The 17,136-nt window shown below is 42.4% G+C and overlaps 1 protein-coding gene across 7 annotated transcripts in view; it reads left to right on the forward strand.

Moving 5' to 3' along the window:
- The first annotated feature begins 16,408 nt into the window (after window positions 1-16,408).
- SCUBE3 (signal peptide, CUB domain and EGF like domain containing 3) overlaps window positions 16,409-17,136 on the forward strand; it is a 130,903-nt gene continuing 130,175 nt past the window's right edge. For 5 of the 7 annotated variants that reach the window (XM_075264260.1, XM_075264264.1, XM_075264262.1 and 2 more), the window contains exon 1: window positions 16,409-16,777. In XM_075264260.1, coding sequence (XP_075120361.1) covers window positions 16,654-16,777 — 124 coding nt within the window. In that variant the 5' untranslated portion in view covers window positions 16,409-16,653. The remainder of the gene's footprint in view (window positions 16,778-17,136) is intronic. The other 2 variants (XM_075264266.1, XM_075264265.1) reach the window with 1 other exon arrangement.

The raw sequence follows: 17,136 nt of genomic DNA on the forward strand, positions 1-17,136 counted from the left end.
TTATGCATGTCGTTTTACAATTAATGAGCCTGGATCATAGGAGTCACACCACAGAGAAGCTGTATCGATGTATCCTGCAGCAAATATCCTGCTTGATGACTCACAGCCAATTCCAAATGGGCAGCATTGCTAGCGACAACAGCACCAATATTTTTGCTGCGCTGCAAGCTAAAATATTTCTGATTCATCATCTTTCCAGATATTGTACTGAGTCTTGCTGCTGCTGTTGCTTTTACTCTTCCATGACACTTGTGGGATTGGCAGAGTAGGTGGAACACTGAGTGATTTGGACTCGGAGCAGTGCCCTCCTGGGTACACAAGCAACTGGCAATTGCAGTGGTCTCCCTTTTGGAAGCAGGGAAGAATTCTCCCATTTTGTCTTCATAGTGAGGGCTTAAAGGGGTATTCCCAACTCGCTTGTTCAACCACTTGCAGGCTGTGTGCTCTCTTGACTTCCTGTTTTTTTCGGTACATTGCTGGGTGGGGTTTTTCTTGCTCTGCTATCTGTCTTCATAGCAGTATATTTGCAGTCAGTAATGAGGGATTGGTTGTAAATGAATTACCACAGTATGAAGCTGATGTAGAAGCTGATGTAGCAGAGCTGGATTTGAGTCAGTTTGTAATACATACAGAGGTAACAAACTCCCTATCTCAGCCCTTATCAGCCAAACTCAATTAAACCGACTGATAAGTAGAAGAGCAGGAGATAGCTCAGAAATACAGGAGCACTCAGCTCCCCCTCTCCTATCTGACAGCAGGAGCTCCGTTACTTGTCTGTGGCAGAGACATACACAGCTCAGAGCTGCTCCCAGCACTCAGCCCCCCTCGCTCCCCCTCTGAGAGCAGGAAGCTATGTCACTTGTGGACCGAGCAGATAAGCTCAGCACCAGGCCTGTGGTCATGGAAACAGAGTGTAATCAATGAAATGAATAAATTAAGATAGTGGCCAAACAAAGCAGTTTTGATAAAGCAATGTATGTAGGAAAAGTCTTAAATCCACATAAACTAGCAGTATAGATAGGAATCTTGTGATGGGACAACCCCTTTAAGAGCACTGCCATCCAGTACTTATCCATCTGCTTAAAGGACACGACTGGTGACTACTCATACAGTTTTATGTTTGTGTAATGACAGTAACCTCTATTACAAAATTGTCTGACCACTGTACAAGCAATGCTACCTCTTGTGTCACCCCCTCTACCTCATAGATTGTAAGCTCTTGCGAGCAGGGCCCATAGTCTCATTGTGTGAAGTGACTATTTCTTTGTAATGTATCTTTTTATCTGTACTTGAACCCTACAAATTGTACAGGTTTGAGGACTATGTTGACGCTATATAAATAAAATGTATTATTATTATTATTATTATTATTATTATTATTATTATCTGCTTCATGCTAATAACACGCTAAATCCAATGGTGACTTCTCTCTTCTTATTCTTCTGGACCTCTCAGCAGCTTTTGACATGGTTGACCATCAACTTCTCCTCACTATGCTCTGCTCAGTCGGCCTCAACGACACTGCGCTCTCCTGGTTCTCCTCTTATCTCTCAGACCGCACTTTCAGTGTATCATTTGCGGGCTCCGTTTCTTCCCCGCTTTCCCTTGCTGTTGGGGTATATCAGGGCTCGGTCCTAGGCCCCCTGCTCTTTTCACTCTACACAGCCCCCATTGGACAAACCATCGCCAGATTTCACTTCAGGTACCATCTTTATGCTGATGACACTCAATTATACACATCTTCCCATGACATCACCCCTGCACTCATACAGAACACCAGTGACTGTCTTTCTGCTGTCTCTAATATCATGTCCTCGCTCTATCTGAAACTAAATCTCTCTGACTGAACTACTACTGTTTCCACCATCTAATAGATCTGTCCCTGATATATCCATTGCAGTCTCAGGCCTTACTATAACTCGTAGGCAGCATGCCCGCTGCCTCGGGGTCATGTTTGACGCAGACCTTTCCTTCACCCCTCATATTGAATCATTCGCACGTTCATGTCACCTCCACCTCAAAAACATCTCCAGGATACGCCCTTTCCTCACCAGAGATACAATAAAGACACTTATTGTCTCTCTGATTCATTCTCGCCTTGACTACTGTAACTCCTTACTAATCGGTCTTCCCCTCACTAAACTCTCCCCTCTACAATCTATTCTGAATGCAGCGGCCAGGCTCATTTATCAGGCTAGACGCTACAGCGTTGCCTCTGGTCTGTGCCAGTCGCTACATTGGCTGCCTATTCATTATAGAATACAATATAAAGTTATCACCATCATCCACAAGGCTCTCCATAATGCTGCACCTCCCTACATTTCCTCCCTCATCCCTGTCTACCGCCCAACCCGTGCTCTCCGCTCACTCAATGACCTAACACTTACATCCTCTATTATTAGAACCTCCCACGCTCATACTGTATACAAGACTTCTCCCAAGCTGCACCACTTCTCTGGAATACTCTACCCTGGACAAGCAGATTAACTCCCAATTTCTACAGTTTCAAACGCAAACTAAAGACGCATCTTTTCAGACAGGCCTATCACAATTTCTAACGTAAATCCTTCCGTACTATAATTAGAATCCCCAAAATTTAGACTTCTTCTGTCCCTGCTCCCACATTACCACACATGATATGATGTCTTTTCAGGCTAACTTTATTTGTCCAAGCTCCATCCACATGTTACAGGACACCACTAGTGATGGCTCATAAAGTTTTGTTTGTGTAATGACAGTACCTCTATTACAAAATTGTCTTCCCACTGTATAAGCAATGCCGCCCCTGCTATCTCTTGTGTCACCCCCTCTACCTCATAGCTTGTAAGCTCTTGCAAGCAGGGCCCTCAGTCACATTGTGTGAAATGACGTTCTTTGTTATGTATCTGTCTGTATTTAAACCCTACAAATTGTACAGTGCTGCGGACTATGTTGGAGCTATATAAATAAAATTTATTATTATTATTATTATTATTATTATTATTACATACTTGTTGCTGTGTAAGCAGTGGAGCATACGGCCTGCCATGCTTGCAGTATATGCATGGACCCATGCATTTTAGAGAAATTGGAACTCTTAGACTAGAAGAGGAGAAAAACTCTCCCTTGCATGTAGAGGGGCCTCTTGATATGTCACAGGAGGAGGTTGACGTTTATCCGTTTCAAGATGATGATGACAACGACCATGCTGATCATGAAGACCAAGCATGTCAGGCCTCTGGGTCCATGCATACGCTGGCAGGCTGTATACTCCACTGCTTACATAGTGACAAGCATATTATTAGCATTAAGCAGATGATTAGTTTTACTATTTCATGTTTTTCTTTCTGAGCCCCTTTAACAGTATAATCGTATGTGCTCTCTGTTCCCTTTTAAATTGTTTATTTTTCATTCCTCCGCTTAGTACTCAGCACCCTTATTTGGATTATGCCAGTGTCTCTAGCAGTATCTCTCGTACATTGCTCTGGGTATTACTGTACGTGTGTTCTAATACCATACCAGCATTCTACAATATTGTTCATCCTCTCTGTGGTATTTAAAATAATATCCTTCAACTTTAAGTGGTTGAACTCCCCATATAAACGTTCTATTCTTTGAAGGAGGCTGAACAATTAAAAGCAGATGTTCTTTGACTCCAGGAGACACATCTCCACTTGGAAGATGTACATAGATATACACACACACGATATCCGACTATATTTGTGGCCCCAGCATCAAACTAAAAGTATGGTGTTTCTATAGCAGTAAAAAAAAAACAAAAAAAAAAAAACCCTCTATAGCATTTAAGGAAGTGAAGACCATTAATGATGTTTAAAATTAATCCAAGACTAGCTGGTACCCGCGACTTCGTCTGCGGTGATTGTAGAAGTGGGTAAATATAGGCGCGGGTAAGGTTTTAGTAGTGTGTAAAAGGTGTGGGATATGAAATGTAACTTTGTATCTTGTTTTTGCTGTAATTCTGAGAATACATGAGACTTTTGTGTTAACATAATTTGTATTTCAGCTGCTATACAGTGTTGTGAAAAACTGTACATAGTGTCTTTGGGACAGAGGTATTTCAAGTTAATATACTTCGATATATGACATTGTATGATTTGTTATTTTCTGCCAGTACATGTACGTTTTGGGTACAGGATACTCTTGAGCAAGCAACATAAAGTTGTCCATGTGAGAAGCCTGGTGTAGCTAAATGTATTCCTGCTACTTTCAGCGTTTGTCCTTGGGATTTATTAATGGTCATTGTAAAAGCCAATTTAAGGGGAAATTGTAGTCGTTTGAATTGAAATGGGAAATTATTTGGTATAATTGGAATGTGTGGGATTAACACACTGTCACCTTTAGCTGCTCCTGTAAGAATAGTGGCCTCAATGATATTTGTTCCTAGTTGTGTGACACGTAGCCTCGTGCCATTACACAATCGGGGTACATCCAGATTACGCATGAGTACAACAGGGACGCCAATCTTGAGTTCTAGTTTATGTGAAGGGACGCTGGGTAATTCTAAGGTGGGCAGTAAGGCAGATTGGACACATTATTATCGACCGTTACGTGTTCGTGGTGTGTTGAAAGGGTACATCGGAGTATACAGGCCAGAAGTAGTCCCAATGCAAACATGCTATCAGAACTTACCAGTGTCATTGGCGTGGAGACCTAGGGAAGGTGGATGGATCGTGAAGAAGAAACAGCAGTGAGGTGAGAGTGCCATCGGGGAGTGTGGCGGGCTGGAGAGAGTAGTTCGGGTGCTGTGGGCTACGGTGGAGGTGCAAAATGGTGGCATGCTGGAAACATGTTCTGTAGGTGGCTAAGATGCGCATGCTCCTGCCAACACAATGGAGTGGCTGGGTGGGCGGTGTCGCGGATCGTCAGAGCGGTGGGGGTCGGCAAACATGGCTGCTCCAGAGGATTAAAGAGGTAGCCTCCTGGAGTATCGTTAAGGTGAGGGTGAAAGTGGTAAAGTGGTAAAGTATATGTAAATGTGATTGTGTGGGGTTAGGGGCTAGGCTGTAGAGGGTAATATGAATTTTGTGGCTTGCTATGGTCCAAAGTGTGTGAGATTGCAGAGATGGTGATGTGAGTTTGGGGTTTGTGGGGGTCCAGGGAAGAAAGTATGTGCGCTATTGTGACGAAAAATAGCCTATTGCGCAATCCTGTGTAGTGACTATGTTTGTGGAAATTTCAGCCAAATTGGTGGAGCGGGTTTTGCGTGATTGAGGAACGAACATCCAAACACACAAAACCACAAACATCCAAACTCTATTAATAGGATTTAATGAATATATTATAGCCTCCCTTTATGCTCCAGATACTGGACAGACTAGATTTATAGCTCAGGTCTTGTCTATTCTACAAAGGGAAAGAAAAGGCACCCTTATTGTTTTAGGGGACTTTATAGTGTGCAATGGCCTTCAGTGGACTCCACTTATAAAAAGCGATGCCTGAGCTTACTCCAATATTTTCAATGACATGCAAACATAAGTATACTATACTTATATACTATATATATATATATACTATACTATACTATACATACTATACTATATATACTAATATACTATACTAGGATAGACTATTTCCTTGTTAAGTCCCAAATAAATAAATAAATAAATAAATGTCTTAACTCCAAGATGTATTCCATAGTTTGGTCTTTCCATGTGCCTATATCATCATTGATAAGTAAGCAATTCAATCATCCTCCCACCTCAACTTGGTGCCTTAACAGTAACATTTGATCACATCTTGACTATGTCTCTAAGAACAGGCATTATTTATTTATTTATTATGCTTACTTGTATAGTGCCATCATACTCTGTAGCACTTTACAGACATTGACAGTCAGTGTCCCATATAGGACTCATAATCTACATTCCCTATTATTAGAGATGAGCAAACACTGTTCGGATCAGCCAATCCGAACAGCACACACCCATAGAAATGAATGGAAGCACCTGTGACGCTGACTTTGCCAGCGGCTGGCCGGCGTCAGAGGTGCTTCCATTCATTTCTATGGGTGCATGCTGTTAGGATTGGCTGATCCGAACAGTGTTCGCTCATCTCTACCTATTATATTTTGTGTATTGTATGTAAACCCCCAAATGTAAAGCACCATGGAATTAATGGTGCTATATAAATAAACAATAATAATTCCCTATCAGTATGTCTTTGTGTTTACGTGGGTTTCTTCCCACACTCCAGAGCGAACATACAAACTCCTTTAAAATGTTGTCCTTGGCAGGATTCAAACCCAGGACTCTAGCACTGCTAGCCTGCAATGCTAAGCACCTGCCTCCATGCTCAGTGATTGATGGTTCGTTCTTAGTGCTCAGATTTATGAATTCCTTCCAAACAATGATAATTGAGAGGTGTCAGACACCACTTTGTGGTGCACTCTCAAAGCCACTCTTAAGCTATATTCACATGACAGTGAATAATGGCCCTGTGAGGTCAATTTTTTTTTTAACGGACATGAATGAATGGGGATATTCAGATGACCATTATTTTGACAGTCTGTTGCAATGGATCATCAAATATATGGATCCAAGAAACTAGCCATCTCCAGGTATAAAACGGACAAGAAAAATTAATATTTTTGCATATTGGTCCTCTGAATGTACCCTCAGAGGGCATTTTATTGAACAAGCAGTGTATGATAAGAAATGTCTCTCCTTCATCAATTATAACTACAATTAACTAATCCCAATAGATTAAACAAAATGTTCTTTTCTGAATGAGATTTCTCAGATTCATTTTGAATATGAGATTTGCATCTTTAAGATCATGATCCAATATCATCTTCATAGCCCTCACAGATCCTGAGATAGGGGTTCTAATGTGTCCTCTTCCCCCTTCAGCCTCAGGCAGCATCATGAAGGAGGAAGGAAGGGCTGCAGACTGCAGAAATAATGATATGCTATACTAGTGGATGGGATTCTGGCTAACCCCATCCCCATTGCAGAAAAAAGGAAAATGAAGGGAGAAGAAAGGGGTGGAATAGTAGGGAAAGTAAGAAAGCTGGGGTTATGGTACCTGATGGTCTCCAAGAATTCATTTAGGACCAAGCCTGTAAAATAATGAAATATAATCAGTACAATTCAAATGCACTATTGAGTCCAGGGCCAGCATCAGCTGACTGCTGTTTTTTTGTTGTTGTTAAACAGGCCAATAGCTGTTGGTGTAACTAGCTTTGTCTATCAAAAACACTTGCCCACAGACCCACAGCCCTACTAACCGATTTCCTCTCTATTTCACGGCCGCCTCCGCTTCCCCTTCAGCTTTCCACACTGCAGCATGACGTCGCTGACAATGACGTGATTTGGGACACACGGGACCCTCTGGAGGGCAGATGGAGAAGTGTAGGTGGCAGGAGTGGGAACCAGTAAGTAGGGCCGTGGGAACATGGCAATTGTATTTGTTGTGAAAACCTAACGAGATTTGGTTTGCGTGGTTTCATTTGAACTGAATACGTTTGAACTGAAACTACTACTTGGGGGTGTACTGATCGGAGGCCAAGGGAAGGTGAGCAAACATAAAAACCAGTGTTAATCCGGCGTGACTCCTTGCTTTATTCGGGCCTCTTTTTAACCCTTTCCCGGCAACCTCCGTACTACTACTGCGGATGCCGGGTGTTTAACTATGGCTGCCACCTGGGAGCCGGGCGGTCTCCTTAGCCATCAGGTGTCTACTATTTTATACAATACACACCCAGCGCTAATGCCCCCGGTCCATGCCCGCACGGATCGGGGTCATTAACTTCTCCGGCGCCTTGGTCAAAACTGACCAAGGTGCCAAGCTGCGGGGCCAGAATTGCGTTGTCATGACAGCAGGGAGCTTTGTGAAGGCTCCCCACCCTGTCATTCAATGAATTCTATTGCAAGCTACTCCATGTAGCCTGCAATAGAAGAGCTGGGTTTTTGCAATACTTTGGGAGGGTAGATATAGGACCTGATGGCTCCGGTGGTATAGGTATTACTTGTTAGGGGGTCCCTTGCATATTCATTTGTGGCTTCTTCGTGGGTTTATGCATTTATTTATCAAGGTATTACACTGTTTGTAGCAGTATACAATTATTGCATTGCACTTTTGTGACTCTCCATTAGTACCTATGTATATGTTTCTATACCCCCAGCCATCTGGTTTGGGTGTAGTTTAGTTCCCTCTTAATTACTTGTATTATTGTCAGTCTCGTCACATTTATTATTATTTTAATGATATTAATACAATTTATAGCTGTATTATACATAGTTGGGTGTTTTCTTTTGTTGACATGCTTCTTGCAAGTATACACCTGCGCATTATTATTTGTTTTGTATTACAAAACTCATTATAGTCTATGGGGTTTGTGTGGTTTCCTTAGGTAACCACTTTTTAATGTGTGTGGGTTTCCGTTCGGGGTATCCCCAAGCGGGCTTCCGGAACAGAAACCCGAATGCAGATGTGAAAGGGGCCTCAAATTGCTAGATGGGTATCAGTGTTCTGTGGACTTATTTGACATTTCCACACAATCCATTTAAACGTTGCTAGTTGAAACCAAGGGAGAGATTCCTTCACTTTGGTTTTTTGGTTGGATGGTTGCTTGGGTACCAAAGTAAACCTTTCCTATCTGTCAGTTTTATGTTAAGGTCTGTGGTGAGTTTCTCCTTGTCGCCATGTCCCCATTTCCAGCACTGCTACAAGCATCTACCTGAGCGATTTCCTATATATGGTGCTTCGGATGCGGGCATAAGTGCAGTGAGACATACACAAGCTGAAATAGAAAGCCACAGCTATGGAGGAGATTGTGAAACAGCTGATAATGGCTAATCAGCAGCAGCAGAGACATGCAGAGGCCAATGCAGTGCAGCGAGAGGCTAATGCAGCACAACAAGAGGCTAACAGGCTGTTGCAGCAGAGACATGCAGAGGCTAATGCAGCACAACGAGAGGCTAACAGGCTGTTGCAGCAGAGACATGCAGAGGCCTATCAGCAGCAGCAGCAAGCTAATGCAGCGCAACAGGAGACCAACCGTCTTTTGGCCAAGCAGATGTCCATGTTACTGGCTGCTCAGCAAAAGCCCGACCCAGCAAAGCCAGAGCAGGTTGCCAGGAAAGAGGTCTGTAAAGCGCTGACCAAGATGATGTCAGAGGACGATGTAGAGGCCTATCTGACTGGGTTTGAAACAGTGGCCACCCGTGAGAGGCTTCCACCGCAGCTCTGGGCAAAGGTGTTGGCTCCTTTCTTAGTTGCTGAGCCCCAGCAAGCTTATTTTGACCTGAGTGAAAAGGATGCATGTGATTACCAGCGCGTGAAGGCAGAGATCCTGGCCCAACTGGATGTGGACCAGAATGTCCGGGCTCAAAGAGTCCATGATTGGGAATACCAGGAGGCGTTACCACCAAGGTCACAAATTCACCACCTTGTACAACTTGTCCGGAAGTGGCTCCAGCCAGAGACATTAATCCCAGCGCAGATTGTGGAGCGGGTTGTCATAGACCGGTACCTGAGATCTTTACCGGGTAAGATCCAGAGGTGGGTGGGGCATGGTGACCCAAGAAACGCCAATACACTGGTGGGGTTGGTCGAACGATATTGCGCTACACATTCCCTTGGGAATGGGCGCCTCCAAATCCCACAAACTCCCACGGCCCAGAGGGCCAATTTATCTCGGGCTTGCCAGGATAAGGTAGTGACCTAGGGGAGAAGGACTGTCATCTGCTGGGAGTGCCACGAGCCGGGCCATGTTGCGGCTAATTGTCCCCATGCCATTGAACCCATGGAATGCAGCCTGGGTCGGAGGGTGTCCCTCTATGCTGCACCTGTATACACTGCTGCCACCCCAGACACTGTTGATGAGCGCCACCTGTGCCAGGTGACCGTGGCTGGGTGCTTAGTGGTGGCACTACTGGATTCTGGAAGTCGGGTGACCCTTGTTAATGGGAACTATGTTGACCACGGGACTATCACTGGACACACAGTCGGGGTCCTGTGCATACATGGAGATATAAGGGACTACACAATCATGATTGTCTCCATCCAGACCCCCTGTGGAGAGAGACGACATGAGGTAGGGGTTGTTAAGAACTTGCCCCATGACCTCATCCTGGGATGGGACTTTCCCCTATTTGGACTGTGTGGGGAAAGCAAGGGTCAGAGGATTCAACCCCAAGAATACCACAAGTGTTGTCTGGTCAGGTCCTTGAGCCTGAACCTAATGAACAGGACTCTAGGGTTCCTGCCGTAGGGGTGACCATGTTAAAAGAGGATTGTGGCTCTACGTCTCCCCTAGAGGTAATGGCAGGTGAAGCCGAGGAAGCTGGTACTGAACTTCAGATGTCAGATTTGAAAGTGTCTCATGATAACACCAGAATCCCACTCTACAAAGGGCCTGGGAAAATGTTAGTGTTATCAATGGTGTGTCTCAGCGCCAAGGCGCTGATGAGATGTTCCCCCGCATGGTTGTCAACCAGGAGTTGTTATACCGAGTTGACAGGGTGCGAGGCGAGACCTTAGAGCAATTACTGGTACCCCAGCCTTATCGCCGGACGGTGCTGGAGTTGGCACATAAACATGTGCTTGGGGGTCAGCTAGGTGCCACAAAAACGTTGGACCGCATATTGCAGCGATTTTATTGGCCGGGGATATATCACGAGGTTAAAGTGTTTTGTGAAACATGTCTAGAGTGTCAGTTGCATGCCCCCGTGGCACATTTTCGAAGCCCCTTGGTACCTCTGGTACCTTATTCCCTCTTTCTAGTCTTCAAAAGTTGGGAGGTACAGGTTAGAAGTGCGAGACCCCCCCGGTGAGTAGGGCCCCGCCAAAGTCAATTGCCCAGGGCCCCGTAAACCCTGGATCCGCCACTGCCTCAGTTTATACTCGAGTCAATAAGTTTTCCCAGTTTTTTTGTGGTAAAATTAGGGGCCTCGTCTTATATTTGGGTCGGCTTATACTCGAGTATATACGGTATCTCATCAAAACTACATGAAACAAGGCTGCAGAAGTGTGCAGTAACTGAGCAGGACATCATACATCCTTTGGAATAGAAGGTAACATGGTGGTTATGGATTTGGATGTACTTTATATTTCAATGCACGTTCATATACCTTGTTTCATGTGGTTTTAATGAAATTATATGAATTGGTTTCTTATATCAATTGTACTGAAGTAGATGAGTTCATTAACACTTGAGAAAGGTTCCTGTGAGAACAGATACGTTGTGTACTGCTTTTCTAACAAAAGGACATTTTCCATCTACACAAGTTGCCGGCAGATTGAATTTCTTTTTTTATATTAGTCATATTACTTATTTTATTTGGATTTATTGTCTAACAACATTGATAAAGGTCGGACATTGGCAAAAATGTTATTTTGGTAGCAACTACTATTGTCCCATGGTATGTCTTGAACATAATTAAAGTCTCACTTTAGCAACTAAAATTGAGAGTGCCGCAGTACCGGACTACAACAAAAATTGGCTCAGGAAATAATTTACAATTCCATAGAAGTTAATTTTGGTTAGACAAGTAGAGGGAATTTTTAGCAGAGTGTCACACTGGAGGACAAATAGTTGATATAAGTAAAAGCTTAAAGAGGACCTTTCACCACCTCCACCAGCTCCAGTTTTTAGTATTTGTTAATAGACACAGCTCCACTGATTCTAGCACAGTTGAAATTTTTATCTTGCCACCACCATTCCCTGGTAATCAATGCTGTTATTTTTGGTGCCTTATATGCTATGTAGGCTATACTGCTGCTATGAAAAAGAAAAGGAAAAAATGCAGAGCACTCACCAGGCATCTTTAAAAATCCCAAAAATACTTTATTGCATCTTCAATAAAACGTCAATACATATGGAGCAGGTATGCCTGGAAGACATGCAAAAGCGACGATCATTTCGTGCCCTAAAGGCACTTTATCAAGCTTGCTACTTCCATATGCATTGACGTTTTATTGAAGATGCAATAAAGTATTTTTGGGATTTTTAAAGACGCCTAGTGAGTGCCCTGCATTTTTTCTTTTTCTTGTGTTATCTGTGTATCTTGCAGTTGAGCACCACCTTATCCTACCCAGGAGCGTCTACTATCTGATCACAGCTCCTAGTCTCAAATATCTAGAGTTTCTGTTTTCTAATTGAGATCTGTTAATGCAGTAATGGCATTTTTGCTTTTTTCTACATGCTATACTGCTGCTATACTGCGATTTAGGTTGTACTGCCAAATGGGTGGTGTCAGGCAAGGGGTGCAATTTTGGGTGCTGACATTGGCTGCCTCTGAACGGTGAGGGCTAGAAAGAAAATTCCAACTGTCCTGGAATTGCCTTGCAAAATTATTCATACCCCTTTGAACTTTTTCAAATGTTGTCATCTTATAATCACAAACTTGTATGTATTTTATTGAGAATTTAAGTGACAGATCAATACAAAGTAGGAGATTATTGTGAAGTGGAATCTGAAAAGTGTGACGTGCAAAAGTATTCAACCCCCTAAGGCCCCGTTCACACGGGCAAGAGGGGACGGATTTTGGCGCGGAATCCATGTCATAATCCAACCCCTCACAATGGTGGTCTATGTAGACCGCTAGCTTTCTTTTTTCCGCTAGTGACAACGAGCTATCCTTTATTCAGGCAAAATCCGTAGCTGATACAGCCGCAGCATCCGCCTCACAGCAGCACACTCCGGACTAGGCCCATTCATTTGGGCCTAATCCGGAGCGGAAAGCCGCGACAGGATGCCGTTTACTGCACCAGCATCCCTTCGCGGCAGCCGCAACAGAATATGCACATGCGGATTGCGTGTGAACTAAGCCGTACTCGGATACCCCTAAAAGAAATCCAGTGCAATCATTTGCCTACAGAAGTAAATTAATTGGTTAATACAGTCCAGCTGTGTATAATTTCGTCTCAGTGTAAATACACTTGTTCTGTGAATGCCAACAGTGGTTTGTTAGAGAACACTAGTGAACAAAAAGCACCATGAAAACCAAGGAACTTGCCAGAGAGGTCAGAGAACGTTGTGGAGACATTTAAAGTAGGGTTATGTTATAAAAACATATCCCAAGCTTTGAGCATGCCAAGGAGCACTGTTCAATCCATCACCCAAAAAATGGAAAAAGTATTCTACAACTGCAAACCTACCTTAGACATGGCCGTTCACCCAAACTAACAAATCAAGCTAGGAGAGCACTGGTCAGAAAAGCCCAGTCATTCCAAAGCCCATGATCACTCTGGAAGAGCTGCAGAAATCCACAGCTCAGGTGGAAGAATCTGTCTACAGAACAACTATAAGTCGTGCACTCTACAAATCTGGCTTTTATGGAAAAGTGGCAAGCCCAAAACCATGAAAAAAAGAAAGAAAGAAAGAAAGAAAGAAAGAAAGAAAGAAAGAAAGAAAGAAAGAAAGAAAGATGTGCTGTTTGAAATTTGTCACAAGCCAAATAGGGGGCACAGCAAACACGTGGAAGAAGGTGGTCAGATGAGACCAAAGTTGAACATTTTGGCCAAAATGCAAAGCGCTATTTGTGGCAAAAAAGTAACACTGCTCATCACCCTGAACACAACATCCCTACTGTGAAACATGGTGGTGGCAGCATCGTGCTATGGGGATGCTTTTCTTAAGCAGGGACAGGGAAGTTGATCAGAGTTGATGGGAAAGTGGATGGATCTAAATACAAGGCAATCCTGGAAGAAAACCTGAGGGAGGCTGCAAAAGAAATGAGACTGGGAAGACGATTCAACTTCCAGCAAGACAGACAATGACCCTAAACATACAGCCTGAGCTAGTGGAATGGTTTAGATCAAAGAATATGTGTGTACTAGAATGACCCATTTAAAGTCTAGACCTAAATCCCATTGAGCATGTGTGGCAAGACATGAAAATTGCTGTTCACAGATGCTCTCCATCCATTCTGGCTGAGCTTGAGCTATTTTGCATAGAAGAATGGGCAAAAATCTCAGTTTCTAGTTGTGCAAAGCTGATAGAGACATACCCCAAAAGACTTGCAGCTGTAATTCCAGCAAAGGGTGGCTCTAAAAAGTATTGATATAGGGGGTAGAATACTTTTGCATGTCAGACTTTTCAGATTTTTATTTGATTCAAATTTTTAAATGTAACATTTTCATTCCACTTCACAATTATCGCTTAGTAGCTGGTACCCGCGACTTCGTCTGCGGTGATTGTAGAAGTGGGTAAATACAGGCACGGGTACGGATTTAGTAGTGTGTAAAAGGTATGTGACATGAAATGTAACTTCGTATCTTGTTTTTGCTGTAATTCTGAGAATACATGAGACGTTTCTGTTGAACATAATTTCGTGAAGACGAAACAGCAGTGAGGTGAGACTACCGTCGGGGAGTGTGGCGGGCTGGAGAGAGTAGTTCGGGTGCTGCGGCCTACGGTGGAGGCACAAAATGGTGGCGTGCTGGAAACACGTTCTGTAGGTGGCTCCTGCCAACACAGTGGAGTGGCTGGGTGGGCGGTGTCGTGGATCGCCAGAGCGGTGGGGGTCGGCAAACATGGCTGCTTTGGAGGGTCAAAGAGGTAGCCTCAAGGAGTATCGTTAAGGTGAGAGTGAAAATGGTGAAGTATATGTAAATGTGATTGTGTGGGGTTATGGGCTAAGCTGTAGAGGGTAATATGAATTTTGTGGCTTGCTATGGTCCAAAGTGTGTGAGATTGGCTTTTGTGGGGGTCCTGGGAAAAACGTATGTGCGCTATTGTGACGAAAAGTAGCCTATTGCGCAATCCTGTGTAGTAACTATGTTTGTGAAAAATTTCAGCCAAATCGGTGGAGCGGGTTTTGTGTGATTGAAGAACAAACATCCAAACACACAACCCCACAAACATCCAAACTCACAAACATAATATTAACAGGATTTTGTATTGGTATGTCGCACAAAATCTCTATAAAATTATTTTTAGTTTGCGGTTGTACGGTGACAAAATGTAAAAAAGGAGTATGAATACCTTTGCAAGGCACTGTATTAATAGATGCTTAGCACTTGAATAGCTGAGTGTGGTGAAAGGTACTCTTTAAAGTCCCATGTTTCAAAGGTAATACCTGACTTTTCTTCTGCTGTGAAACTTTTAGAAAATAAATGTAATTCTCAGTCATACAGTTTATGCTATTTCAAGAGTTAACTTATGTTTTTTCTATTGTGTAATATAGATCATATTTTTATACCTTGTATGATTATTTCTGCGCCTCATGATTTTGCTCTTAACATTACTTGTTCTAACTATTCCTTAAGAGTACTATGTTTTACTAATATTTATTTTAAAAAAATCTATTCTTCTTCTTGTGACCTCTGGCCTCTGTCTGTGTCTGCTCTCCCTTGAGCATGCTCGGGCACTGTACTTTTTCTAAAGCTATAGCTAAACAGATTTGAACCTCTTCCCTTATTCTCCAAAAATACATTTTACTGCTAAATTCTGATAAGCACAACCAAGGTCTTACTTCATTTAACATTATACTGCTGATCTTGAACTACCAGCAATTTTCAAGTAAAATAAATATCTCTGAACATCTGGAAAAACTTGATTTTTGTTAGAAATAGAAGTATGCAGAACAAATATCACATATAAAGGGATTTTCTTTTTTACTTTTTAATCTTTTCAGTTTAGGGTCATAGAAAGATCTCCATTTTGTCTCTATCACAATTTTTTTCAATCACGCCATAGGTAGAACCAGTTGTAACATGACAGGTAAACCTGGGCAAATATTGAATTGTAAACACAAGTTGAAAAGGTTTTTTTCCTTGATTTTCTTTTCTTACCACACAAAAGAATTTATCAGCTGCAAATAAAAGAACCTAGTTCAAGATCTAGTAAGGTAGATTAGTGACATGGAAAAGAGGCTTTATTGTATGTAACTTTCTGCACAAAGATGGCAAGCTCTTATCCACTAAGAAAGGGAGAATACTGGACCAATTTATGAGAAATTTCTATGTGATTATACAACATTGATCATCCATAAGCTAGAAGATCATTACAGGTGCTAGAAATCACATAATATGCAAAATGATCTCACAAAATGACTGCCCAAATATCACTCGAGATACATCTATGGAAACGAAAAGTGTATAGGAGGAGCATGCCACCCTCCTTTCCCTCTCTCTTCTTGGCCCCCCTCCTTTTTCCCTCCCTCCTTCTCCACTCTCCTTCCTCCTCTCTAGCAGGAACCTTTGTGTGTTGCAGCTGGTGAGGGGGGAGGCTTCACTCTATCTTTTCAGCATACAGACTCCTTTTTACCAGCAACACTTCTCCTGACCTCATTACCCTACAGATCTTGTTTTTATCTTGTTTTTGTGAATGGAAAGGGGAAGTGGAAATCTACAGCAGCTGTGTTTTTATTAGCATCTTACATTTCTTTTAATTTTTCTAGCATCAAGAAAATGTGTGATGTTTTATTGGATGTTTTTTGTCACCTTTGCCTTGAAAATTGCATCTGTATTCAGTGCAATTAATATACATCAGGTACTACAGCAATTTAATAGCTTGGTTGCTGCCACTGAGCAATATGAGACTTTCCTTCACGTAGTGTGATTTATTAACTGAAAAATTAATCCTTATCATGTTGAATTGGAAATAAAAAGATCCTCCGGAAGAATATGCTTGACAGCTTAACAAAAGAAAGTTGTGCACCACTCAGCATTGAGATTTGATCTTTTTGCCTTTTAAGTTAGTCAAACATGTATTTTTATTGGCACAGAGTATGCACACCCCTTGCCTTGGGTTTACCTTGGGGTATGGTATACTTTTCATTTTTGCTCCTGTCTTACACCGGCCACATCTGTCTGAGCACAGCCAGCCAAGGTAAGACAAGATCGTCCTGCTGTACTTGGTATTTTACATGTTGTACATGTTCAGTGGATACTGAATAATCTTAATTGTTAGTTCTTAACAATCATTATCATTTCTGTAAATTGTATACTTTGCTTAGATATGCTTTAAAGATTGTTTAATATAGTTTGCTTTTACTTTAAATTGCTGTATCATACTGGTTTAAGTAACATGAAGTTTACTATGTTACTGACTTGCTCTATGCTATTAAGACATACAGTACAATGTATTAGTAACCTTGAAATAAACTGTATTGTATGCCACTACAGAACTATAATCCAACTATAGAAACTGTCTCGAGGGCATTTGTCAAACACACCTTATGCTTTTAG

Source organism: Leptodactylus fuscus, chromosome 2, assembly GCF_031893055.1.
Source record: "Leptodactylus fuscus isolate aLepFus1 chromosome 2, aLepFus1.hap2, whole genome shotgun sequence".
Classification (NCBI taxonomy): Eukaryota; Metazoa; Chordata; class Amphibia; order Anura; family Leptodactylidae; genus Leptodactylus; species Leptodactylus fuscus.